The sequence below is a fragment of the Canis lupus genome, chromosome 5 (genome assembly GCF_003254725.2).
Source record: "Canis lupus dingo isolate Sandy chromosome 5, ASM325472v2, whole genome shotgun sequence".
Taxonomy (NCBI): Eukaryota; Metazoa; Chordata; class Mammalia; order Carnivora; family Canidae; genus Canis; species Canis lupus.
This window is the reverse complement of record NC_064247.1, coordinates 5,856,370-5,882,649: the sequence shown is the minus strand read 5'-3', so window position 1 is coordinate 5,882,649 and position 26,280 is coordinate 5,856,370. Positions and strand designations below refer to the sequence as shown.

Below are 26,280 nucleotides of genomic sequence, written 5' to 3'. Positions count from 1 at the left end.
GGCCAGAGTGTTGGTATTTTGGGAGTACAGGTAGCAGGGCAAGAAAAAGTGTGCATGACTCCCTTCTTTCTTTCCTTTTTTTAAAAGAGTTTATTCATTCATGAGAGACACACAGAGAGAGAGAGAGAGAGAGAGGCAGAGACCCAGGCAGAGGGAGAAGCCGGCTCTCGCAGGGAGCCCAATGTGGGACTTGATCCCAGGACCCTGGGATCACACCCTGGGCTCAAGGAAGGCGCTAAACCGCTGAGCGCTGAGCCGTCCAGGGATCCCTCACTTCTTTCTTTTAAAGGATATTTGTAGATATCAAGGAAGATGCCCCCCAGGGCATGAAGCTTCCAGAAAGGAGCTTCATAATAGAGCAAATTTCCAGAGTGGAAAGGAGATGGAACAAATATTTGTTCCATCTGCATATTTGTTAGGATGTCGAGTGAAACAGCTAAATATAAAGCACTGGGTGCATTGATATAAAAACCATGCTTACCTGCAGAAGCAAAAATTAAAATACTATACAAAGGTTCAAAAAAACTTGCCCCAACATAGTATTGTAATCGTCTAAGGGCCTTTTGAGGAATCTAGACTTAAAATGATCCACTTTCATGGGAAAAAAAAAAAAATTGGTTCATGCTTCTTTTCAACTGGTGTCTAGCTTCAGACGGTGGCCTCTGGGACCCTCTGTGTTGGGTGGCGGGTGGTCGGCTGAGACCCCTTCCCCGGGGGTCACGTGCCCGGTGACTGTCTGCTCTCAAGATGGCTGGGAACTCCCTGGTGCTGACCAACATGCCTTCAGACGCTTTATTGTTTTTCCAGACTTACTTCCAGCGGATGTTTTGTGCTGAGGCAGGGAGGCCAGGGCTTTGGGGACAGAGGCTGGGGCAGCTAAGTTGAGGCAGGGGAAAGGGGAGCTAATTCCTTGTGCTCTGGCATCTGTCCTTTTGTTGACGAGGGGGTTGGGGTTCAGCCTTGTCCACTTGGGCAAGAGGTGAGAGGAAGGGAGCTGAGCTCCCCGACACGGAGGAGGGCCGTAGGGCTGCAAAGTCAACAGAAGGACATCGGAGGCCCTCTCATTTAGCTGGAAGTCAGAAGATCTCCAGTTAGTCGGGTCACTCCAAAGTATCTGATCTTTCTGGACTTTGGTAGAAAAAAAGAAAACCTTTGTAGGACAGGAAGCTCGGGCGTCAAATTCACACGTTCACAAAAGGTGCTTGAGTACTGATCCTGGTTGTCTGGGAGGCGAGCTATACCTTTACATGTTAGAACACCAGCCTTACATCTTAAGGTGTTATTCCCCAGGGTGGAGAAGACGTAGCAATGCCCTGAGCGCCTCGAGGCCCTGTCTGATGGCCTGACATGTTGGGGTATCTCTGGCCTGACATGTTGGGGTATCTCTGGCCTGCCTGGAGGCGCGTGCTCTCCATACCTGGCTCCTGAGCTGTCCCAGATGGAGCGGGCGGGCGGGGAGGAGGGCACGGCCTCTGTAACTTCGCCCTCACCGGAAAGGGGAGGAGGATGGTGAGGACGGCCTTGGGGGAGGATGCTCATGGTAAGTGGGACCCCAGGGCTCAGGGGTGCAGCTCCCCAGGTGCCATTGGCTGTACATGGACAGGACGCCCCCTTGTGGACGTCACCTGGGCCACTCTGCGTAATGCCCATTTTAAAGCCAAAGCAACTGAGGTCTGGAGGCTTCGGGAACGGGTTCAGAGGCGGACAGCGGAGGGGGAGGCTGGTAGCGGAGGCCCAGGCCTGCCAGGCCCCGGTCCGCAGCCCGTGCTCTCTCCTTCAGAACGAGCCCCGCTCCCTGGGGCTCCCGTGCGGAGGGCCAGGCCCCTCTCCCCACTGCATTTTCTGTTTTCCTTTGCACCAAGAGATAAATGCTTTCCGAAACTTCCCCGTGGCCTCCTGGAACGAGGCAGATTAAAGCCAAACCTATCGCCACACTCACCCTGTCCCCCTCTCTTCCCGGCGCCACCCCACACCCCGGCCGCCCGCGGCCCCGCCAGTATCTGCGCCAGGCACACCCCGCCTGGCAGGGGCTGAGGGAAATGAGATTGAGCCACCCCTGGGCTCGGTGGGGACCTCCCCGCCGGCCTCAGAGGAAGTGACAGCCGCCCGGCTGGCAGTACAGACTCGGAGCCGCTGGGGGGAGTTTGGGGTTTCTGGGAGCCCAGGAGGTCCTGGGCTTGGGGTGGCCAGAGGCAGGGGGAGGAAAAGGAGTCCCTTTTCATTCGACAAAAAGTCTGTCGTGCCCTGTGTGTGTTTCTGAGTCTGACCGTGAGAAATGACAGAGAAACCGTGTTTTTGCATCACAGTGGCACAGGACAAAGAAATAAAGTGTGTGACAGGGAGACTGCAGGAAAGGTATCTATCTTGATTCCCATTTTTAATTTAAGCTTAATGGAAAACACATTCTGCGTCCTGTGGCCTCCCCCCCGCCCAGCCTCAGATGCCTGGGCAAAGGTGATGGGTCCCGGCAATTAAGCTGGTGAAGTATTATCCCTTCCAGGCCGGGGTCTGACCAGCAAGAGAGAACAGGGTTCAGACACAACAAAAGGCCAGATTTCCCCTGGACCCCGCAGTCAGCCAAGCCTGTTGGGAGGACATGGGGCCTTCCTTCCCTGCCCCCTCCTCCCACCTGCCGGGCACTTCAGCCCAGAGAAAGGGGACCCACAACCGCAGGCTGCGAGGCAGGAGACAAAGGCCTTGGCACCGGCCCCCAGACCCTTGTCTCCCCCGCTCCAGGTGTCTCAGATGAGGAGCAGGTTGGGTTGGGGGACACGGAGCTGAAGAAAGCCCCATTGTTGGGGCCCTACCTCACACCTGCAAAGCTTCACTCTATTCATTTCCATCTTCTTTCACATCCCTCGTACGATATCCTGTGACGGATGGGCTCAGAGACGGAAAATGATTTTTTTCTTCCCTCGTGCTTTCATTTGGGGGCGGGGGCACCGCATTCTCAGCAGCGCCACGGTGTGCTTCTCGGGGGCCCCGAACTGGCGGATGTACATATATGCCTGCACACGTGCCTTAAGCACAGTAAATAAGCAAGTAAATACACATTTTAATGGAAGGATACAGAATCAAGCAAAACCACGAATGCACGACTCCAGGAATTATCTACAAAGGGAATCGGCTCGCTTATATAAGCACCTGCAGCTCAAGGTCAAGGGGGAGACCAGAAGCCCCCTCGAACCCTTTCCCTGTCGCCTCCCCTTCATCCTCCTCAAAGGCAACCACCATCCCGATTCCCAACACCATACATGAGTTTTGTCTGTGTCTCAGATTTAGCCCGAAAGGCTGCGGCGTCTGCCGGCCTGAACACAGGTTCCGTACACAGGATGGGACTCCAGCCTCCCGGGCTTTCTGGCTGTGTGACCCTGAGCCAATCCCTTGACTTCTCTGAAGCCTGATGTTCTCATCTATCAAAGGAGAAGCACGGATACTGGCTCGTGCGAGGATGGAGCGAGGGACTAGACGTGAAGGGCCTGGGGCCTACTGCAGGCAGAGTGTGGGCTTCCCTCCTGCCATCACGGCCTGGTCGCGGGGACGGGACGGGGTCCGGGAAGATTAGGAGCTCACATCAGCCCCACACAGGGGCCTGAAAGCAGGAGAAAAAAATCCAGAGCAGGAGGCCAGGCCCCAGGAAGGACCTCCTTGGTATCAGAACAAACTCCCATAAGAAGAGCGTGTGCGGTGCCATCCTCTGCAGCCTGAAGAACTTGTCACATGAAAGTTGGGACAGGAGAAGGGGATATCGGTCCCTGGGGAGGGAGGCCAGATGCCCCCGAGCCAGCCCCTCCTTCCAGGACTGAAACTTGAACCGGGAACGGTCTTCGGGGCAAAATCCTTTTCCTAGGTTACCATGAAATATGTATTTCATGCAAGCTTTGCAGGGGTCAAACGACCCTTTCTCTTGGCTTTCTGGGAGTTTCCTGTGGAATTCATATGTGCCCAGAGAAGAACTTTCAGCAAGGGGAAAATTTAATAAATGTGGTTTATCTAAGCTTCGTGCTCTCAGCTAAATCTGCACTAATGACTCAAGCAGTTTGCTCCTCTGAGACCATCATTTTTCTTTATTTGCTCCAGCCGTGAGGTTTCAGCCTGAGGGAGGGAATGTCGGGGACAGAGAGGCAGACATTCTTGGTCTTACTCCTGAGACTTTTTTTTTTTTTTCTATTCCCTTGGAACGTTTGGTTCCATTTCTTAACCTCCTTTCAGTCATGGAGGATTATTTCTTATTGCAGCAGAACCCATTCATAACTCCAGGTCCAGAGGACAAGGTGAGCCACTCAGCAGGCTCTTTTACAAAGGGTTTAATGTCTGTCATTGTGGTGTCTGTGGGAGAAGGGAGTAAAAATAATAATGATAACAGCTCAACACTCACTAGCAACCCGGGATCTTTTGTGAGCACTTGACGCGTAGTATTTTATTCAATCCTCGCAACACCCGTGTTAAGTAGATGTTATTATTAGCCTCTTTTTATATATAGAAGGAGCCTGTGGCTTAGCGAGACGAGGTAAACTGAGGAAAGTCACAAAGCTGGTAAGTGGGAAGAGGCCAGTCTAACCGCCAATTCTCGTTTGCAAAATGACTCTATTGAAATGAGGTTATCCCAGCCTCACCTGGTCCTTGATACTGTTGAGAGCAGACTAACCAACCAGATGCATCTGGTTCTCGGGCTGCGACATGCATGTGACTGTCTCATTTCTCAAATGGTGTGTGCACCCATCCACGCTTTGGTGTGCTGGGCTCTCAACACCGCCTTTCCCCCTCCTCTTCTTTGTTTGGAGCTGTTTCAGGCCTAGCTGGCCTGAAGTCATAGGTGCTGGGCAGCTGGGTGATTCTTACAAAATTCTCTCCCTCATCGTCTGGCCTGGAAGGGCACACATTTTCTCCGAGGCACACAACCAAACGCCCACAGCTGGGTGAGGCAGCAGCTCCACTCCGGTATCCCTGCCACGACTGGAGGCTAAAAATAGGAGCGTCTGACAGCCCGTCCCCAGTCCTCAGCCCTGGCACCCAAGTCCGCCACCCGTCTGCACAGAGAAGGGAAACTTTTCAAAGGCTTCCCTAGCCTTGAACCCCCAGGGCGGGCTTATGTTGTCCTCTGTGAAAGCGTATCCCAGACTCTCAAGGAGAATTGCAAAGCTGCCTACATTTTACAAAATAAAACTCCTGGATTCTTTTGAAACTAAGGGACAAGCTTCGTTTGAGGGGAAAGGGGGAATTTTTACATGCAACAGAAAAAAAAAAAAAACTATCATCCCTGAAAATTCCTAGACTAGAGCCTGGTATGAGAAGTCACACATTCAGGTTTAATTTTAAGAGATTGTCTAGCAGCGCTCTGCGGTGACAGAAAATTCAGTGTACCGTGCCTCACGGTCAGGTGTATGGTCTTAGACAGTTGCAAAGGAAGACAAGAGTCACGACTGGAACTCCTGTCACCTCCACCCCTCCCCTCCACTGACAATGAGGAACATCCAAGCATCTTACCCACCAGCAAAAGGACAGGTCCATAAATCCACAGGATATCCTAGCAGGCAGGAGTCGTGCTGCTTCTCCTCCGGGGTGTGGCAAGACTGCAGACTGCAGGCCAAATCTGGCCCAAATCTGGCCAACTCTGGCCCATGGGCAAAACAAAACAAAAACAAAAAAGAATGTGCAACAGAGACTGTATTTAACCCACAAAGCCTAAAATATTTACTATCTGGTCTTTATAGGAAAAGCTTGCCAACTCCTGCCGTAGTTTAACTCCTTCCTTTTTCTGCTGAAGAAACCCAAATCTAGACTTAACCCCTGAACACATGGGGCCATTCCCAGTCCTGTGCTCCTGCCGTGACATGGCGTGGACACCCAAGAACTTCAGAGTCATAAACGTGCCAGCTGGGGAGGGCTGTGCGTGTCCCACCCACCCACAAGCATTCTGTCCTAACCTGCTCTGATGGGAACTCCAGGAATCAAATACATTCCCCCCAAGACGGGTGCCATTAACTCTCCATTTCTCTCAAGGAGCCAATGGCCCTCTGCTCTACCCCCATCTCTTCCCTCCCCATTCCCGTCTCATCCCATCTTCTACTCTCGATCTCAGAGGAACACCTTATTAAAACCTGCTTCTGCTTTGCCTTCCAGGTTCACTGTTGGCCTATAACACAACCTCCCACACAGACCAATCCTCACGACTGAGCGTCAAAGAAGGTGAGTTCCTTCTCTCATGCATTTTCTTCTGTACCAGGCTTGGCACCCTTCCGTGCAAATCTGTGCACCATGAACCTTAAAAATAAAACGTGGTTGTTTTACCAGCAAAAATGGGTTTATTTGAGAAGAGCAGAGAATAACAATGCGGGATAAACAAGTGATGGCAAAACCATAGGTCAGGCCAGCAAACAAAGGAGAGGGACATTATTTTGTGGAGAAGCTGGAGGAAGTTGGGAGGAGTCATGTTGAATGGAAGTCCATTAGAGAAAGTTAAGAGGTCAGGGTGATGACTGTCTCATCGGCTGAGGCACAGGGGTAGCGGATCTCTTATAAGAGATGCAGTGTACGTCCTTCCCTGTTGGGGCCTGTAATGGATGATTCTTTCCTGTTGGAGACTGTTCTGCTGTGGTAGGTAGTGGACACATCTGTTGAAGTCTGTAAATGACAGTTCTTCTTGCAACTGACATCTTGAGAGACACTAGCCTGCCCTCTGGGTTCCCTCTCTGGCCTCCTAACTCACTGAGGTTTCCCTTTGTTCATTTTCAAGCGCCAAATCTCTTGTTTTTTTTTCTAGCACACAAGGCAAGAAGCCAAAGCTTATCCCACTTGCACTAGCAGCAAACATAGAGCAAGGTCCTTAAAGATCTTGTAATAATACCAAAGATGGGACTTGAAGTAGGTACACCATGGAATAAATGGGGTTGCTCTCCGAGCCTTTCGAAGCTGGAAGTCAGGGCTTTCCTCTGCTGAAGATAATAAAATTTTTAAGGATTTTTAAAGGATTCTTGCAATGCCACATTTTAAGCGCTTTTTTTGCCCCCTCACAAATTTTAACAATGCCAGTTCATTTTTAAAGTGGTGATTTGGGGATTTGGTCGCATTGGTTTGGTTTGGTTGAGAGAGACAGAAAACAACCTCAACAAATGATTTTCTGCCAGTGAGGATTTCATTGTAATAGCATTTCTCAGTGTCTTATTTATGGAACATCGTGAGGATTTATTGCTCCAGATACTGTGTTAGATTTAGACAAGTGAATAATTCATGGTACCTGGTTTAAAGGAGAAAAAAAAAAATAAGTGAAAAAAATCTGCCCAAGGCAAAAAAAAAAAAAAAAAATTCCATGGAAGAGGGGAATTTTGAGTGGAGGCTTAAAAAATGAATAGGAGTATGGCATCGATGCCCACCTCCTTGGCTCTCTACTTCACTACTTTTTCTTTAGCATATATCTGCTCTACTACAGGATGAATGAGGGCGGAAGTTCTCCGTACAGGGGGCATGTAGCGTAGCACGGCCTAAGATTTCAGAGAAACTTAAAGCTTTTCCAAGGGAAGAGCCTTAGAGACCATTTGATTAAGAATCCTCATGGGTTATGAAGAAGGCAGACCCAAAACACCTGGGTGTCTTGGCCACCATCACACCTTTGAGCACGTAGGATGTTGTGTTTGCTGTTAACAATTTATAATCAGACGATGACCAGAAGATGTAGTAGAGGAAATATACGACATGATGAATCTGCTTTTAAACTTTTGTGGTTTTGTTTGCTTCCTCTCCCCGCTCCCCCACCCCTGCCCCCTGGGTCGGTCCTACTTAGGCCACCGTTTTCCCTCCCAAATCAGTTTTTTTTTTTCTTTTGGATTTCGCCGTGAAAACTAAAGTTCTATTGACCCATCCTACAGTCCAACCCACGCTTTACTTGCTGACCTATTTGACACCATGTTGCAGACATCTATCGTAGAGAAAATGTACTATAGTGACAAACATTAGAAGATGCCCTGGAAGTCAGGGCATCTTTGGCTTAGTTTGGGAAAATCACTTGATGCCCTGAATCTTTGTTTCCTGTCAAATAAAAAGGACTGAACTGCATCAACAGGAGTCAAGCCCTGACTCTTGAGCTCTTGGCTTTTAGAGAGAATGTCCTAGAGCCACAGGCGAAGCTCTGACTTCATTCAGGGCCGCCCTGCTTTGATCTGGTTTATTTATTGAACGAATTTCATTCGCAGAAAGGGATCCAGTTCTTGGAAGGAAGGGGGCAAGAGGAGAGGAAGGAGGAAGGGATGGAAAAGAGATGCAAGGCGATCCTTCCAAGTTCCTTTAGTTCTACAGGCCAAAGCCTGCTGGAGACCGGTGAGGCTCTGCTCTGGGGCAGAGCCAATGAGAGAATATTTGATATTGGGCTTAAAATACAGATCGTCATTTAGAAGCAAGTCTGAGTTGAACCGCGTTGATAAGCAACTCATTACTCGTCCAGGGGTCTTAGCTTTCAGCCTCTCTCCTCTACCTACCATACGGCATTTCCTTCCCTTGGCCCTTTTGTGTGCAGGCGGCCGTGCATTTGTAATGCCACCGGGCTTATTCAGGCTTATTGCAGGAATAACTCGCTCTTGCTGGGCAACAACCCCTTTTCTGAAATAAATTAACTGTAGTATCCAGGCAAACGCACGCTGCCAGGACCTCATTCAGGTGGTGCCGGGGCATTTGTCTCCCAACATCGGTCCTGGCCTCCGGAGACCATTAAGTCTGTGCTTTGCAGGTGCATCTTTTGTCCCCAGCAAAGCTTTCCACTTGAGCTGTCTTGCTTCTGTGTTGCCTCCCCCCTTGTGAGGTGGACTGAATCTGTCTGAAAGGCCCATCATCCACAAAACAAAGTGCATTAGCAAGACAAAGCTAATCAGGCTTCTCCCTCCTTCCTTTTCACCCTCCTCCCCATTTCTCTCCCTCTCTCCCTCTCTCTCACACACACATGCATGCTTTTTCTCTAATAGCTAGCTTTATTACTTAAAATATTAAATGGAAAAATAAAGAGAAGACACCATACAACCTTGGCTCCATCTTGTTTGAATAAGACATACACTCAGCCCCACACAGCCCCAGAACCTCAAGAGCCCCGGAGCTCTGTGTGTGTGTGTGTGTGTGTGTGTGTGTGTGTGTGCATGTGTTGTGCTTCACAAAGGGCAGGTGCTGGCATCAAGCACAAAAGAAAGAAGGTGCTGGCATCAAGCACAAAGGAAAGAAGTTGAGGAGATGACGTCTATTACTACTTCTTCAATTCACTTATCAAATTAGAACGCCTTTCTTTGCTTTAAAATGGCATAATCACCCTTCCAGCTTGTCTCTTGAAAATGATTGCTCTCTGTAAAGGTTATTTGTGCCCAGGAAGTAAGACTTGATTTTAAAAATTAATTTATAACAGTCTTTAAGCCCCTTTAAATTAAGTATTCTATAGTCACGGCTTGGCCCCCATTAAAACAGTGGTGCTCTCTAGACCTTTACTTGCTGAGGTTAATGCACTTTTCAAAAATAAAGTAGGATGGAAGTGATTGTTCCCGGTTTACAATAGCAGCCACAACTGCCGTCTGGGTAGGATTTTGAAATGCCGTAGACACTTTCACATGCTTTGCCTCTGCTTTTGACCTGCAACATCCCTGAGAGGTAGCTAAGATCCTCTCCGGTTTGCAGACAGAAAAAGTGAAATTCAGCAATATTAAGTGGTTCACTGAAGAGCACACAGCTAGTCAACAGCATAGTAAAGGCTCAAAGCCGGGTTGTAGGATTCAAAATTTCCTTCCCTCAGATGGTCTCCCTAACAAATACGGCTCATTCCCTCCCGCTGGATTTCCATGCAGACAATATCTGGCCTAAATGTTGTTTCAGGAGAGAGTTGAAATTTTTCCCATTATTTTGCCCCAATTCATAATTTTCCCATCATCTCCATCCACACCTCCATCCTGTTCTCTTTTCCCAAAAATGACTTCATACGCAAGCCCTGCTTGGCACTACCTTCTGGTCTGAACTGCGCAGAGAATCACTGGGAGAGCTTTTAGAAAATACTAGTACCCTAAAACCAATATTGTACGACCCCATGCCTAGGAGGGGATTCGAGTACACAGATCCATTAAGACGAAACACAGACCGGTGGTTACTGGGGCTGGGAGGAGGGACGGGTGGGGCAGCTGTCATTGAAGGGGTACAGAGTTTCAGTTTGGAAAGATGAAGAAGTTCCGACGGTGAGAGTTACACAAGGAACGTACTTAATGCCACTGAAATGTACACCAAAAAATAGTGAACGATGGTGAATTCCGTTGGGGATGTTTTATCATCACAATAAAAAAAAATGAAACCTTTAAATTTTAAAAAAAATCTAAAATCCTGATGCCCAGGCTGCACACATGACCAGGTAGTTCAGAATAGCTGGGAGTGACATGTGGACTTCAGGGATGGATGGTTTTGAAGCTCTCCAGGTTTCTCTCATAACCTGCAGCCAAAATCAAGAAGTGCTGTGCTAGGGTGCAGACACAAACTAGAAAGACGAGGAGACCCAGCTCAGAGCACCCCCAGGTTTTCTTAAAGATATACTGGGTGGTTGATCTTGACCTTTCCGGGCGCTTAGTGCGGGTCCTATAGGTTCAGGTTGAGTGAAGGGACCACATGATTGCCATTTGTTCTTTCTTCGATGTCATTGATGATGTTATAATTATCACTGATTTTGACACGTTTGTGTTAGTACCTCTCTTCACATCTCAGAAATTCCTCTTTCATGCCCTCATTATATGTATCTAAATAGCAGACATGGTATTGGAACCTTGATTTTATTTTGGGGAGGGCCAGAGGGAGAGGGAGAGAGAGGATCCCCAGTGGGCTCCAGGCCCAGCGACCACCCTGAGATCATGACCTGAGCCAAAATCAGGAGTCAGACACCCAACCGACTGTGCAACCCCTGGCGCCCATATAGCTTGATTTTATAATAAGGACGCTGGGGTTCTGAAAGCTAAGAGGCCTCTCCAAGTCCATGTGAGTCCTGGAGCCAGGACCACAGACTCTCCAAACCTGTTCTCTCTGCCCTCTACCCCAAGGTGGGCATGTGTTTGGGGGCGCAGGCCACAGCTCCACCTTGTCTTCGGGGCAAACCCTAGGGCCTCCCAGTGCTCTCCGCTGGCCGATGAGCATGCAGCAACCAGCCCATCTCTCCTCCAGAGCTGCTTTGCATGCCTAAACCCTCATTTCCTTAGCTCCTCATGCTGGATCTGTTTAAATACGTCTGACTCTCCAAAAGTCAGAGGATATTGAGCTCCTTGTTTATTAACTCCTGGAACTCATAAACCTGCCAAGGGCCCGCGTAGCACCGAGCTTCTTGCCCCAGCCAGGGAATCTCAGAACCTGCTGCTGAATGCAAAACCTGAACTCGGTCGGGTAGGGCGTCTGCCTGTGGAATAGTGTCTCTAGCAGTTGCCTTGGCTAATGGATAAAAAATCTGTGTGCTTACACTCTAAGTATGGGGGGGGGTGGGGAGCAACTACCTTTCCACGCCCTTTGGAGAGAAATGCCGAACTGGCTCTGAAGATCATGCTAACAAGAGCCCGGCTTCTCTCAAGGAGATTTCCAGATGGCAGGGCCCCCCCACCCCTCTACATAGCAACAGCCCCTTTTTTGCAGCCCTTTATTGTTTGCCAGGCATTTGCACATCCATTATCTCATTTGCACCTCTCCGCCATCACCGTGAGACAGCCCGCTGGTATTATTATTATTCCCATTCTGTAGATAATGAAAACAAGTCCTGAAGAGATTATAGGGTTCATGGAAGTCCCCCAGGTCTCAGGGGAGAGCAGGGCACAAACATAGGTCTCTGGGTTCTTTCCTTCTGCCAGGCTGGTCTCAACCTCTCAACATACTTAATTCAAGCATCTAAATTTAAATTAATTAAATTATTTTAAATTTAAATTAATTAAATTATTCAATTGATGTTCTAAATTTACCTAAGGCAGGTATTCCTCTCTTACTTCAACATTGTAGTGTATTGATTAAAAACTCAAGCTCTGGACTCAGCCTGTGTGACCCTGGACAAGTCACTTACTTTTGCTGCAATAGTTTCCTCCGATATAAAATGCGGGCAATTTTAATACCCCTTCAGGGCTGATAATACTACTCATAAATCACTTCGTGTGGTGTCTGACACGGCAATAAATGCTCCATGTGTTAGCTGCATGAATTAGAATAATAATTAGTATTATCATTGCAAAATAATTAGAATATTTTTGAGGGTTTATCATTTGCTGACAGCCACGCCAAAGCTTGAGAAGGTTACCTTACCATGTCGTATGGCTCGACAATACCCCAGATGAGACATCCGCGTGGCTTAAAATCTTATTAAGGAGATACACGTGGAACTCTTAAGGAGTAAGATGAAATTGCATATAACCAATTAGGAAAAATGCATGCTTATATCCAAGAAATTCTCTGAGAGTAACAGAGAAACATCATTAAACACTGAAGTTGAGCATCCTCCCCCACCCCCAAAGCTTTCATGTGACAGAAGAGATGTGAGGCCAGAGAAGACGTAGGTCCAGCCAAGACCACACAGGGAGTGAAGGGCAAGGGACAGAGCTTGAAGTCACTCAGTACCTTAGTCAGGGATGGACCAAAAGTCTGTGATTCATGCCATCCTCCGCCCTCTTCAATCATATCTTCATTTATTGAGAACCTACCATGTTTGGGACACTAGGTTGTGCCCCAGAAATATGGTGTGCCCTCAGCACCCACCATCGAGGGGCTTACAATCAGAGATACTATGGACTAGGCCAGTAAGTAGTTAAATACTGTGTGTTGGAGTCTGGGGGATATATCACCAAATATTGCCATTCCCCCTGCATTCACATCCTCTCTGGGGTGTCCTTTATGGTTGCATTTTGGAGGTCAGAGTGGAAGATGGGAGGCCTCTGGAAATCTGCAGCCTGGTAGTCCTGGGGGTGGATATGGAGACAAGGGGAAGGTGATAGACCCCAAAGACACCAGTCAGTGTGGCTAGGCCTGTCAGATATGGATATGGAGGGGCCCACAGTGAGTGGGGGTGCATATGTGTTCAGGTTGCGTTTAGGGAGAGGGGCCCCAGGGAGCCTCTCTAAGGGTGAGCATGCCCTGGGGAAGCACCAAGGCCTCCGTGTAAGACAAGGCCGTGAGGAGGGGAGCCCTGAGTGGACTCCGGGTGGCTTACGTGAAGCTGGAAGACCGCGTCCAGTTGGGTGTCTCCCTGTAGAAGACAGGGAAGCTCCGCGAAGGAACCCAGAGCCAGGATTTTGCTTCAAAATAATGGGAGCTGAGGAGGGGAGTAGGTGGGCGTCGAGCTGAAATAAGATTGGCCATGAGGCCGTGCTGGTTAAAGCAGGATAAAGGATCTCCTCCGGGGTTCCATAGACTTTTCTCTTTGCTTTTCTATATCTCTGAATTTTTCCCTAACTTGAAAAGCTGCCTTGAGAAGTTTTGTTTTGATGGGGAAAAAAAGAAGCAGAGAGGAGTTCAGAATATTTATTCCCAAAGCTACGCACGGTGTGTATCACGTAGCGAATGAGGGTGACGTGTCTTCGAGTACAGCACTTGGGGGACGGTGGGCTTCGGGCGGCCTCCCGGGTGCAGTGTCTCTGCGGAAGGGGAGGGTGAGCGTGGTGCCGGGCACGGGCATGCCCCGGATAGGGTGGCACATGGGGGTTGGTCTGGAACACGTGTCCCCGTAGGAAAAGGCCTGTAATACTCTGAGGTAATCTCCTGTTATTTTTAGGGAGTAAATAACATCTCTTATGTAGCAGGTTATATGGTTCCACAGGCTCTGTCTGTGTCAACCAACATGCACTTAAAATTTGAGGGTATTAAGGCCTCACAGGAGGGCCCGTTAAGAACTTTGTCATTATATGTTTTTCCTTTATGATGAAATACCCCTAATCCATTTTTAGCAAAGCAGGGGTGATTGCTGAGTGTGTGTGTGAGAGAGAGAGGGAGAGCGTGTGCTGTTTCTGTGGTCCAAAGGCAAGATTTATGATTCTAGAATAGACAGTAGCTTGCTCTCTCCATTTTATTTTTTTTAAACTGTTTTTCTTTGAAATTCCAGAGTTAATGTTTTGTCTGCTTTCGATCTGACCCTCTTTGGAGAGCTACATGTTTTTGTGTGCGTACGTACGTGTGTGTGTGTGTGTGTGTTCACCAGAGAGAGATTGAAAGAGAGAGCGAGTGAGTGAGCTGGAAACAAAGAATGGTTGTCTCCAAACTGTAGCAGGCAGGAAACCCCAATCCCAAGGGAATTTAGCCAGCCAGCCCTGTCCCGGAGTCAGACTCCAGCTCTCTGAATTCAATTTGACAGCTTGTCTGGGACACTTTCTAAGTAACCATTATCCTTCCTTTCTCTTAAGTAAAAGCACTGTTATTTTTTTCCGTGGGTGTGCTGTGTGCACTGTTATCGCACATGTGTGGGTTACACACAGCGACTAGGACATGCTTTCTCTAAATTATTGGAAAAACTTAGCCTGTTTCCTAAGACAAGTGTAAATTTGTTCCAGAATAACGAGGCAAACGACTTTCCGTATTGGTCCATTGCCTGGTTGGAGGAAGGTACAGAGGAATGTCATTGGGACATATCTTTTCTTCCTTTAATTCCAATTAGGGACTTAATTCCCTTATTTGAAGGAGCTCATCTGTCACAGGAATAATCCAAATTGTATACGTTTTATTCCTTTGAGGATTTAAAAAAAATGTATTCAAGCAAAGGTATCTTCCCAGGATCATTCTCCTTGGTGTCTGTGTTTGATCGATGGATGGGTTATTTTAAAGACCTAGACCGCCATCGTCACACTGCAGGAGAGAATTCGGAGGTGCTTGCGTGTCAACCAGGAGCCCCCCAGGTTGTACGGGGCAGACACACACAACTAGAGTGACGGTCGAGAGTTCCAAGCGGGCTCTTCTCAGTCTTGTCTCCTCTAGATACTCAGATCAGTTGACTTTGCTGCCACAGCTCAGTGGGATTGTGGGGCCAAAGCCAGCCTCTCCAAGTGTGCATAGTTGAAATCTGCCCAGGTTCACCAGGCAGGGTCCACAGGCACAAGTCAGTCCCAGTACAACCTAGGTCTCTTCGGGGTGTAGGGATGTGACAGCCTTGTCCAGTGGCACATACCCTTTCTCCCCTGTCTCACCCCCAGCCCAATCTCCTCAGAAGCGACATTCTGAAATCTCCCCCCGACGCCACGCCCACCGTGGAGAACCAGTGCTGCATTTGAATATTTAATGGAGAAGAAATGTGCCTCACCCTTACGGCCCGGCTCAGACGCCATCTCCTCCATATGGTCATCCTCCCATTCCCACCGAGCTTTGCTTGGACCCACTGTCTTCCCAATTTAGCATCCAACAGATTCTATCATAATAGTCTTTGCCTTGCAAGACCTGAAGCATCTTGGAGGTGGCCACTGTGTCTTAGACGAGGCCACTGGGTGATGGATGAAAATTATAGGCTAAATGCCTCGAAGCATTCCCCAAGAGCTTAGCGTACAGCTAACCCTTCGTAGTGTTTCCCGAGCCCGAGACGAGAGCGATACTTTGGCTTCATCTGCCGCAGGGGGGCTGTGGACCTTGCCTTTTCTTCCTACCATGTGTCCCATTTCTCCTTCACTTGACCCCAAGGTGGTTCCTCCAAGAGGGAAGAGCTTGTGGGGAACAGACTCCGGTCACAAGACGATAGCTCCACTTCACCCTTTTGGAGCATTTTTGATCAGCTTAAACTCCCCTTGGGGGCCCTGCAGATCTGAGTCCTCTGGTCATGTGTTCCCCTGCAAAGAAAAGGCAGAGGAGCACCAAGTCACCAAGCCACCAAGCCAAGGAAAGGTAGTATCACCTGCTGCTCACTTGAACCTTCCCTTCCTTTCTCACCGCCTTCCCCGCTGACCATAACAGCTAGCACTTTCAGAGGGCTTTCGCATGCCAAGAACTTGCTGTTCGCTTCACTTCACAGCAACCTTATTTAGTTGGCACTATTATTATTTCTCATGTCCCACATGAGAAAACTGGGGCACAGATAGGTTAACCCCAAATCCCAAAGCTGGTATGAGGCACAGCAGTTTCCACCAGGTGGTGACAAGGCTCCACAGTCTTCCTTCCAAGCCACCCCTTGGAAAGACCCGTGTCTTCCAGGCAGCTGCTGTCATCTAGCTGCTAAGAGGATGTGATGAGATTAATCAATTCCTGCTAAGGACCAAAAAATCAGAAACCTGACTCAGTGTGCTCAGTGTTTGCATTTCGAGAAACATGTGAGGTGGTTTCACAGACGTGCTTCTCATTATCGTGCTCTATAATTTACATAACATTACACATTCTTTTGTGTTCTATGATAGATTAAGTAACAGTCCGTCAATGAGGACTGTAATAAACTTAATTTTTACATCAAGGGTGGATAGACATGAGGCTAGTAAACCTAGTTGTGAAATGTCCCCCAAATTGCAAAGGCAAGCAATCCCTTACCTTTATCTTCAATGACACATGGTGCTCCAAGAGGAAGAAGATCCCAGGATGGCCTGGGGGCATTTGAAAGACGCATGCCAGGAAGCTCCAGCCACCCCACCCCACACACACCCTCCTGGATTCTTGTGTGCCTGTGCTGGATGAAGGAGCCCAGGAGCAAGTCAGAGCCCAGATTTAAGTTCTTTGAATAAGTGACTTCTGGAATCTTGTCCCCTGACGCCACCTCCACCAAGCCAGAGCTTTGTTTGAAGACTGCAGGGAGAAGAAATGTGCCTCCCTTGCTCTGCATGGGCATCCTTTCTGCAACCACAGTTTGGGCCTTTCCTTGTCCCTGTGCCCAGAAAGCACTCAGGCCCAGGTCCTGTCCTGGCTGCTTATGAGTTCTCACAACTTCGGCCTTCCTGCCCTCCCCGGGCGTGTCTTGTCTTTATGTCTTGAAGCTGTTCATAAATGCTCCTGGAGCAACCAAGACCAGAGAGGTACCAACTTGCCCTGCAACATTAATGATGTGACAAGAAATGGATGAGCCCATTAAAATGCTGCATTTGCATTTTAATAAGAGAAAATGGTTTTAAGTAAACATGGGGGTGGGGGGAGTGGGAGGAGACAGGGCAAGGCTGTGGAAAGGTATTTGGAGGCCACTTGACCTCAAGAGCACCCTTCCAATCACTCAGCCAGACACCTCCACCCCACCCCCACCAGGGAGGGGCCTCCCATGACAGTGCTGGGGCGGGGCGTGTGGCTCCTACCACTGTTAATGCCAGTTTCTCAGTAACACTTCACACTTACTAAGTGGGCCATTTGAGTTTTGAATTTCCAATTCATCTCCAGACTCTTGATTATTACTATTTTAGGCCTCTCATCTCTACCAAGTTTCACTTTGACTCAGACATTTCATCCCATTCCAGATAGCAGAGCTAAGACTCAAAGTGAAATTGGCCTAGGTTGATGTAACTCCATGTCTATTACCATGTGGTCTTGGTTTGTAATAGAAGCTAGAAGTGCCCCCTGTTGGCTGTTTTGAGTAGTGAGGTCCCAAAGCACTTGAGAAAGAAAATACTAGGTCAAGGGCTCCAGAGGACCTGCTGGTGGCTGCCTCAACATACAATATTCCAAATGCATTTGTTTTGCAAAATTTACTGATATAGTAATTATTCAGGGAGGTTGTTTGGGGGCGGTAGTCATTGGAAAGTATTTGAAAGAAGCTTGCTTTGTCTCATGTCATAAACCAAATTCTATCATCTATGTATCCCTCTATCTACCTACCTATCTCCCTTATCAATCTATCTATCTCTCTATCTGTAGAAAGAGAGAGAGAGAGAGAGAAGCTTCTTTCCTGCCAGACAGAGGTGTAGGGGTTTGGGGCATCTTCTAGCGAGAACCCAAGCCATCAATAGTGTCATCCATTACTTTAATATAAAAACCTTTCCCAAGTTGTTTTTATAAATAAATGTTGATAACTTACTCTCTTTAGAGAAGTCCCTATCATAGAAAATGAAGAACTTATTTCTCATGAATTATCCTTTTCGAGATTAGTTCTTTGAGGAAGAGATACTACAGCTAGAAACACTAACCAGGACCTGTGTGGGCTTTTCCTCTCTCATCTCAGGGATCTTTAAGCTCCCACCTGGGAGGATCAAGAAAAAGTTTAAACATGCCTCTTTGATAAAGTTCAAATTCTCGTGTCAAGTATACTCTGAAAGGAAAATGTCTAACAAAATTCAATACACCTTTCAAAGCCCAATTGAAGTCCCACTTTCTTCAAGATATTTTTTCCTTACTCTCAGAGACTACAATCTCACTACCACACTCACAAGCTGTCTATGAACCTAATTACTTAATTACAAGATTTCCTCGTAGTCTTTAATTGTGAGTTTGGTCCTGCAACCTTTCTTCCAGCCCTATAGATATCCAGTAAATAAACATTAACAGTTGATAGATTCACCAGGGAAGAGAAATCTAGTCTTTGACAATTTAAATAATTAAATATTTACTCAATCCTTCTGCTTCACTAAAGAAAGAACCGAAAGAAATTAGCTTTGGTTGACACAAGAAAGAATCACTTCCTATCTCTGATGAATTAAACTATAAAGCATTCTCACACACACATGATCTCATTTCTCCTCAGTAGAACCTGGGGGGATTAAAGGAACCATTTGGTTTTCCAAACTCTTGAATTTAGAAGAATCCCCCCCCCCCACCTGCCCCACTCAAGTACCTACCTTTTACAGATAGGTTAACTGAGATTCAGAGGGATTAAGTCACTCGCCTTAATTCACGCAGCTGGTAACCAGCAGAGATGGGAAGCAAGGAGTTCTGAACCCCAATCCAGAGTTCTTCCCATTGCAATGAGCTGTTTCCCTGCTTGGAGTAGATTAAAGAGAAATTACGGAATTCCTTCTAGTGAAAATCTTTAGGCACCCTTGCTAACACCACAAACAGCCTTATGCTCACTAAGGTTTAGGCACCACTCTTCCAAAGAGAGGAAAATCATTCTTGGTATAATTTTGAAAAATCTTTGAGCTTAAAAAGTCTTTGGCCTGCCTGTAAAATAATTATCAGGTCCTGCCCAATATCCTAGAGGAGTTTAGAGAATGGCAGTTTTTATGCTATGAGTCATACTTTCAATTTCTATTAAAATTCTTATATGGCCACATATGCTTTCTCTCAGGCTTTGGGCCTCCAGGCCTGTGCTAATTTGCATGTCTGGTTTAGATAATGTCTGAGGTCTCTTCCAGTCTGAAAAGAAGCCTCTGATTCTGTTATATAAGTGAGATCACATTCCACCTACCAAGAATTGGTGGTTCTTTTTCTTTAACTACTGTGTTTTTGTTGTGTGGATGGAGGACTCACGGATGAAAGTATTCCACGCTTACCTACAAGGCCACAGAGATGGAGTGTTCCTTCACAATAAACTGACCTGTCCACTTTTCCTACGCTGACCCCAGAGAATCGCCCTTTCCTGCAAACTATTTCAGATGCAGGTCAGAAGACAAATCATAGGCTGTGTTGGGATTTTTAAGTTTCTTGACCTGAATGACAATCCTAAGTCAGTGGGAGGGGAAGACCTCAGAGTTGCCAATTGCCCTGATTCTAAATTTGCAGAAACTGGGCAGCCCCAGTGGTGCAGCGGTTTAGTGCTGCCTGCAGCCCAGGGCGTGATCCTGGAGACTTAGGATCGAGTCCCACATCAGGCTCCTGCATGGAGCCTCCTCCTGTGTCTCTGCCTCTCTCTCTCTATGTCTATCATAAATAAATAAATCTTTAAAAAATAATAATAAATAAATTTGCAGAAACTGGTGAAATCTCTTACTAGACTAGATTCATTTTGCCTCTTACTGTCCTCACCCAAACACCAAACACAGAAAAGATGCTGTCAAATTTTTTCACTGATTTTGTTGTTTTCCAACATAAAGCAATTCTCATTAAATCAAGAGCTAATGAAAGGGCATCGGGCTTTCTGATCAATGTAAGGCGAGCTGGTCACTCTTCATGAGAAAAGTATGGCACAAGGGAAAGCTCTCTTGTCACAACAGTAGACAGGTCAAGTCTTTGCTCCAATCGTGTATTTTCAGTGAGGCCCTCCCCGTCCTAGGACTGCCTGCTGCGCTTTCAGTATTTTTTCTCTTTCTTCATAGCTCTCACCAGCTTCTCATATACAATGTAGTTTACTGTTTGTTTTGAATGTAAGTCCCACAGAGCGGGCACGTGTGTCTAGCCATCATTGTGTTCTCAGCACATAGAGCAGTGTCTGGTGAGATAGTAGACATTCAATAAAAATTGGTTGAATGAATTAATGTGGAATAGGATATACTGATTCAGTCCAATAAGCTAGTAGTGGAGAAGGGAAGAATCTTGGGTGGGCGAGGGAAACAAAGATGATTTAAGACAGTCCTTGTCTCCCAAAAGATCATTACCAGGCAAAGGGAGATACGTGCACAAAGAATTACACAAGAAAACCAAGAGGGTAGAGCAATAACCATCTGACTCTCACCAGGGAGCCTTGACCCGCAGAGCTTGAAAAGAAAAGGATGCAAAAGCTGATTTGGGGAGCAGACACAGGCTTGTCTCCCTAATGCCCAGAGCGAGTGAGGACAGCTTCACTGTGAAAACGTCAGCGCCGGCCGTTCCCATCAGGGTCTTCAGCAGAGCGAAGGGAGTCAAACACAGACTGCCTCTCATTTCTCCTCAAGCCCTGTTACCTAAGGGAACTGTTAGGGTTTCTTTTTCCTACTTGGAATCCTTTTAAACCTGAGGCGGATTTGACCAAAAAGCCTGCACTTTAGTTGTGTCTACATGGCCCAATGTGGAGGGGAATTTGGGCAAACACTCAATTAATCTAGTCGGGGCGAATTGCTTTTCCACATAAGGCAGGCCCAAAAATCCCACTTTGAGGCCTTATCAAAATAAATAGGTCATTTAGACTTCTGTGTCTCTCAGAGCCCATGGGAGACACCGGGTGAAGGAAGGGACCAGGCTCTGCGGGAGCCTCGCGTGACTCTGGCCGGGTTGTGCCTGGTGAATGTGCCACTTGCTTTTCCAAACTTTTCATATTTAAAAGCCATCCATTTTTTTTTTCCAAGCATTTTTCTTCTAGGTCCTTTTTTTCCCTCTTCGCACGTATAATATCTTAAACAGTACCTCCATTATACTCCACGCAGCGGGGCTGGTTGTGAGGCTGAGGAGCTGTTTGGATTCCAGGACGAGATCCTTGAGCAAAGGAAATCTGATCCAGGATGTTTTTTTTCTGTGAGTTCCAAGTTTGAGGAAAGCCTTCCCTAGATACTTCCCTCCTCCTGAGGTCTCAGTGGAAGCCAAGATCCTCTGTTGCTCTTTGGAACATAAGATGCCACTGAGGTGAAGGCTGGGCTGCCCCTATAGAACGGGTTGAAATGAGGTGAGGCGACACAGCTCTGGGCACCGGGACGGGCTGGGCAGGGACCCGGGGCAGCCGGCAGGAGGGTGGACGCTGGATTTGTACTGCCTAAGCCTACTCTACCAGCAGGCAGCCCCGCACCGTCCTCTAGGGCCGTGTCTCTCAAACCGGGGTCCCAGCCAATCCATCTCTTGTTTGGAAAGAGAGCTGCGCATTATTCCGATTGGAGAATCACTGATTTAGCAGCGTGGGAACGGAACCATTTCTTCTCCTCTATGGCTTCTCTTCCTTTTCAAGGAAGATGAACTTTTTAACCCCAACTTACCAAGAGAACCATTTTAGAGGTGCAAGGAAGTTAGAATAAACTCCAGGTCTACAGTGTATCTTTTGAAGTTGCCGTTCATCCGACGTTCACTGAATCCTCAAGACCATCTTCTGATGCATTTGTTGTTCAGCTCTTTTAGAGAAGCAGAACCAAAAATCAGAGGAGCCTTTTGGCCAAGATGGCTCAGCAGAGCCAATGATAGAGCTGGGACCTGAACCTGGGAGGAACTGACTCTCGGTGCCATGCGTGGCTGCTGAAGGAACCCCAGGGCCTCCCACAGAGGACGGATGCCTTCACGGGGGCATCCTGTGCCTGCATACAGCGTCACCACTCAGGGGCTAGGTGCCTGTGCACAGTGTTTGAAGTGAGAGGCCAGGCTGGAAGGTCAGGCATCTTGGCGTGGTTGCTGGGAGACATTATAGTGGAGACAGTGGCAGACCAAGAAGCTGGTCCTGAGTTGGGGGTCTAGAAGGTTTAGGAAGCAGAGCAGCCTTTCACAGGTCGGGTCCAACGTCGAAGCAACATGAAGAGGAACACAGAGGAATGCAGTCTGGGTTGGGTTGTTGGCCAGTAGGGCCAGCTCCTCAGAGATGGGGCCTGTCACAAACCCAGGACCTCAGAGGGATCCCTGGAAGATCATCCGGCCTGACCTTCTACAAGAGACAAGGTCGCTCCCCTACGTGCGTCTAGGGGATGTATCTTCCTACATATATTGGGCGGGCTGGGCCTTTTCTTGGGAAGTTGGGGGCTCTGGGTCTCCTTCGGCATCCTCACTGTCTCAAGACAGGAAGTCTGGATCTGGCTGAGAAAAGCCTCTGCTCTGAGGGCGAGCAGCCTTGTCCATTCTTCAGCTGAAAGGTCTACATTCAGAAGTTGGCTTTCCAAGGATAAACAGGGTCCGGTGCTGCCAACTCTTTCAGCAGCAACCAGAAATGCGATGAGAAGTTTCAGGGAAAATTCGTCTTTTTCCATCAAGTAATTGAGAGCGCGGCCTTGTGTTGTAAGGGATCAAGAGAGAGAGGCCCTTGTGTGCTGGTGTCACTGCATCTTTGGCCTCCAGGTGAGGTCATGACGAAGTGGAGAGCTGCGTGTTCCCTGGGACATTAGGCCTTCAGACGGCCAACCGTGGGCGTCGGGGCAGAAAGAAACTTTCTTTCTTGAGTCAGTTGGCCAGATTTCTAGAACCCGTTTAAAAGCTTCACATAGAAACTGAGTTAACACTGGGATGTCTTTGAGAAGGTCATGTCCAGAAAAAGCTTTCCCTTTTCCAACAGGGACTTTTCAGAAAAAAAAAAAAAAAAAAAAATCTCCATGCTCATATTTCTCTGCTCCGGGAGGCTCTCCTGAATCTGAGAGGCCATTTAGTGTCAAATTCAGCCACACTGAGTATCACATAATGGAGATACTGTTCAGGCCATTATATACATGAGGCTGAATTATCTACAATGCCCAGCAGTGCCCAGATTCTCCAGAACAAGCCTCCGGTCTCTCTTTGCTTTGGCAAAAATTGATCTCGGGGCTGCCCGAAACCACGGACTCCAGCCGGAGTCCTTTTGGTGACTTCTCTGAAAAGGAATCACAGGGAGATTTGTCATCTTAGTAGTCTACAAAGCCAGGGAGTGTCAGCCTTTACCAAAGTCAAAAGACAGTTCCCGAGAGTCTGAGCGAGTTTTCCACTGATAAGGCCATCTGCCACCACATAGAAGACCGTCCACCAGTCTGCTGGTCCCTCGCAGCCACTTTTTTTTTTTGAACATTGTGCTCTCTGCTGCTACCTTAAGCTTATCTTTTCAGAAGACAGTTCTCAGAAAGCAGATAGCACGCGCCGTATTTGGGGGCAGGTTGGGGGTGGAGCTCGGGGTACACTCAGGCTGCTGCTGCGTGGACCCGTCACACGCCACCAGGAAGCTCTTGCTGCACTGAGCGGCAGCGGGGATCAGGGGCTCTGACACAGCCGGGCATCAGGCCCAGGGAGGGCTGGTGTTGGCGTAGAAATGGGAGCCGCTGGGTTAACTCCCTGGTCCAGGCTTTTCCATGTTGGTTATAGACATGTTTCTGTTTGTGTGTCTGGAACTGGAGCTGCCACACTGCTGAGTTTTCACTGGCGCGACTTTTAAGTAGGAGAAAACAAACCGTCATTTGAACAACGTTATGAAGAGTATATAAAATAAAATGCAGGCACATAGATTCGTGGTGTCCACTCCTTGCCTTCCCTGTGGGGACAGGGTTTTAGCCGATGTAACATGTGCGCTGTTGTCCACTGTGTCCCGAGGGTACCCAGGGCTAATACGGCCTGCACACCTCATCACCCAGACTTAAATCACCTAAGAGACCTCAGTGGGGAGAAGTCAGGATAGGGGCCTGGAATTCTCTTCAACTAGTGAAATAGTGAACAGTAAGAGGAAGTGTGTATACTTAGCAAGAACAAAAGAATGGCCCTGTCTAGTCATTCATTCAACAAATAATTATTGTGCACCTGTTCTGTGCGGGGCACTGTTCTAGGTGCTTGGTTATATCGGGGAACAAAAGGAAGATTGCTGCCCTTGTGACCCTGGCATTCAGGTAGGAGATGCAGACCATAAGCAGCACACTTAGGTTAAATTAGGTGATAAATAGACAAATTAGTAGAGCAGATGAAGCGGGTGCAGGGAGGGGAGGGGAAGTGAACGTGTATTTGGTAGGGCCGGCGAACGTGTCTCTGGGGCTAATCATTTTTTTAGGTGTCTAATAATGATGCCAATAATAATATTACTGGCCAACACGTACCAAGGCTGACTCCGTGCTCTCACTGTGCCAGGCATTTGTTTGGCTCTCTCATTTAATCTGCAGGGCTACCCTGGTTCTTCAGGTCTCTAAGGCCGAGCGCCAGACCTTGGTTCTTGGCCTTGGTCTTCTCCAGCATCACGCTTTGTCTTTGTAACAGGACTTACTTCCGAAACGCTGGTCTTCATTAAAATGTTGCGTGTAGCTGCTGTCCCCGTGAACCCCAGGGCCCACGGAGAGCACTGGTTAACCTCCTCAGTAAATGGACCCAGGATGTCCTTTGTGAATCCAAGTACCAGTGGCAGGATTTTCCGTGCAGGTAGATGGGAACGAAAAAGCAACCGGCAGGGGCCTTGTGGTCTGTGTGGCTCCGATTTCACACACTGCCTGGGGACCGCTGGCTAAAGACACCAGCTTATGGATGGCACGGCCCATTGCTCTTCATTGCTTTGTTAGAGGCACAGTGAGGACAGAGTTCAGGCTGATTGCTGGTGGCCTCGCTGTTTCTGTCACTTCGTTTTTTACCTACTAGAGGACTTGGGGTTGGTTAGGACTTCGAAAGTCTTCTCAGCCAGGCTTTCCCCCGTGGTAGGCAAGTGGGAGAATCACATCCCCCAGAGGCCCTCCCCGGGCCTTCAGGCATGGGAGGAAAGATGAGGCTACCAAATGCTTCTCTGATGAGACATCGGCTTCAAACCAGGATTGGGTACCTGGAGTTCGAGAAGAATCCAGCCATCGCCCACCCTGTCGGTTAGAGGGAATACATCCACACATTCTATAGCCTTTATGAGCACGGTCTGATCCTGGAGCTGCCATAAAAGAACAGAAGGAAAAGTTGATAAGTCGATGGTAACCCTGGGCATGGCCATAATTAGGTCCTGAGAATGGATGTAACGTAGCTTTCGGATAGGATGGAAGCCTTCAGTAGAATAATGATTGACTAAAAAAACAATAAGTAAACTTTGAGCCAGAGATTCTATCAGTGCAAATCACACACCAAGTCAGAACTGCAGATGACACATACCAGTTCCTGGAACTAGTGGTGTGTGTGTGTGTGTGTGTGTGTGTGTGTGTTTGTTTTTTTTGCATGAACTGGTCACTTTTTATCCCACTTTCTGTTCTGTCCCTATAAGAATCGTCTCTTTCTCCAGATGCATCATCCATCCTACATTATCCCCACAAGCTCCATTCTGCACCACACGCTTGGTGATGGTAATGCTGCATGCCCATGATCTCTCTTGGTTTCCACTGCCTGCACCCAAGGTTACTGCGCTTGCCTAGCTGCCAGCTCCATGGCCTTGAACATGACCTCGGCCCTCACTTCCAGCCCTCTCTCCTCTCCCTTCCCCTCTACCTCAGTCATGGGCTCCCACCCATGGCTGTTCCCCAGATGTGACTTTCTTACCCCCTAGACACATCTGTCTTGTGCCTGCATGACTCTCTCCTCCCCAAGTAATCCCACTCAAGGCAAATGGCCCAAATTACACTCATCTCTCCCTCTTTAACATCCAGTGACCCCTTGATATCAGCACCACTCCTTTGGCACATGGCCCATATTTCCCCCACTGTCTTGCTCATCTTCTCATATTTAAATGCAAGGAAGGGGAGCTTTTTCCATATTAATCCTCATCCAGTCTATATGACCAAGCATGAGATACGACACAAGAGTCACTCCCAATTACAGTTAACCCTTGAACCACATGGAAGTTAGGGGTACTCACACTCTGCCCTGTTGAAAATTAATGTCTTAACTTTTTGGCTGTTCAAAACTCACCTACTAATAGCCTACTGTGGACTACTATTGACTAGAGGCCTTGCCCATAATATAAAGTCGTCTAACACATATTTTGTATGATTTATG

The 26,280-nt window shown here is 47.9% G+C and overlaps 1 protein-coding gene and 1 long non-coding RNA gene across 7 annotated transcripts in view; one reads left to right on the top strand and one right to left on the bottom strand.

Moving 5' to 3' along the window:
* FLI1 (Fli-1 proto-oncogene, ETS transcription factor) overlaps positions 1–26,280 on the top strand; it is a 122,936-nt gene that overhangs the window by 87,057 nt on the left and 9,599 nt on the right. For all 6 annotated transcript variants that reach the window (XM_025464931.3, XM_049109765.1, XM_049109767.1 and 3 more), the window contains one exon: positions 6,124–6,189. In XM_025464931.3, coding sequence (XP_025320716.1) covers positions 6,124–6,189 — 66 coding nt within the window. The remainder of the gene's footprint in view (positions 1–6,123; positions 6,190–26,280) is intronic.
* LOC112671072 (uncharacterized) lies at positions 7,812–25,223 on the bottom strand. Its single transcript, XR_007410593.1, has 3 exons — positions 24,423–25,223; positions 16,456–18,816; positions 7,812–15,767 (listed from the first exon to the last, which is right to left on the bottom strand). It is a non-coding gene; the product is annotated as an uncharacterized LOC112671072 (long non-coding RNA).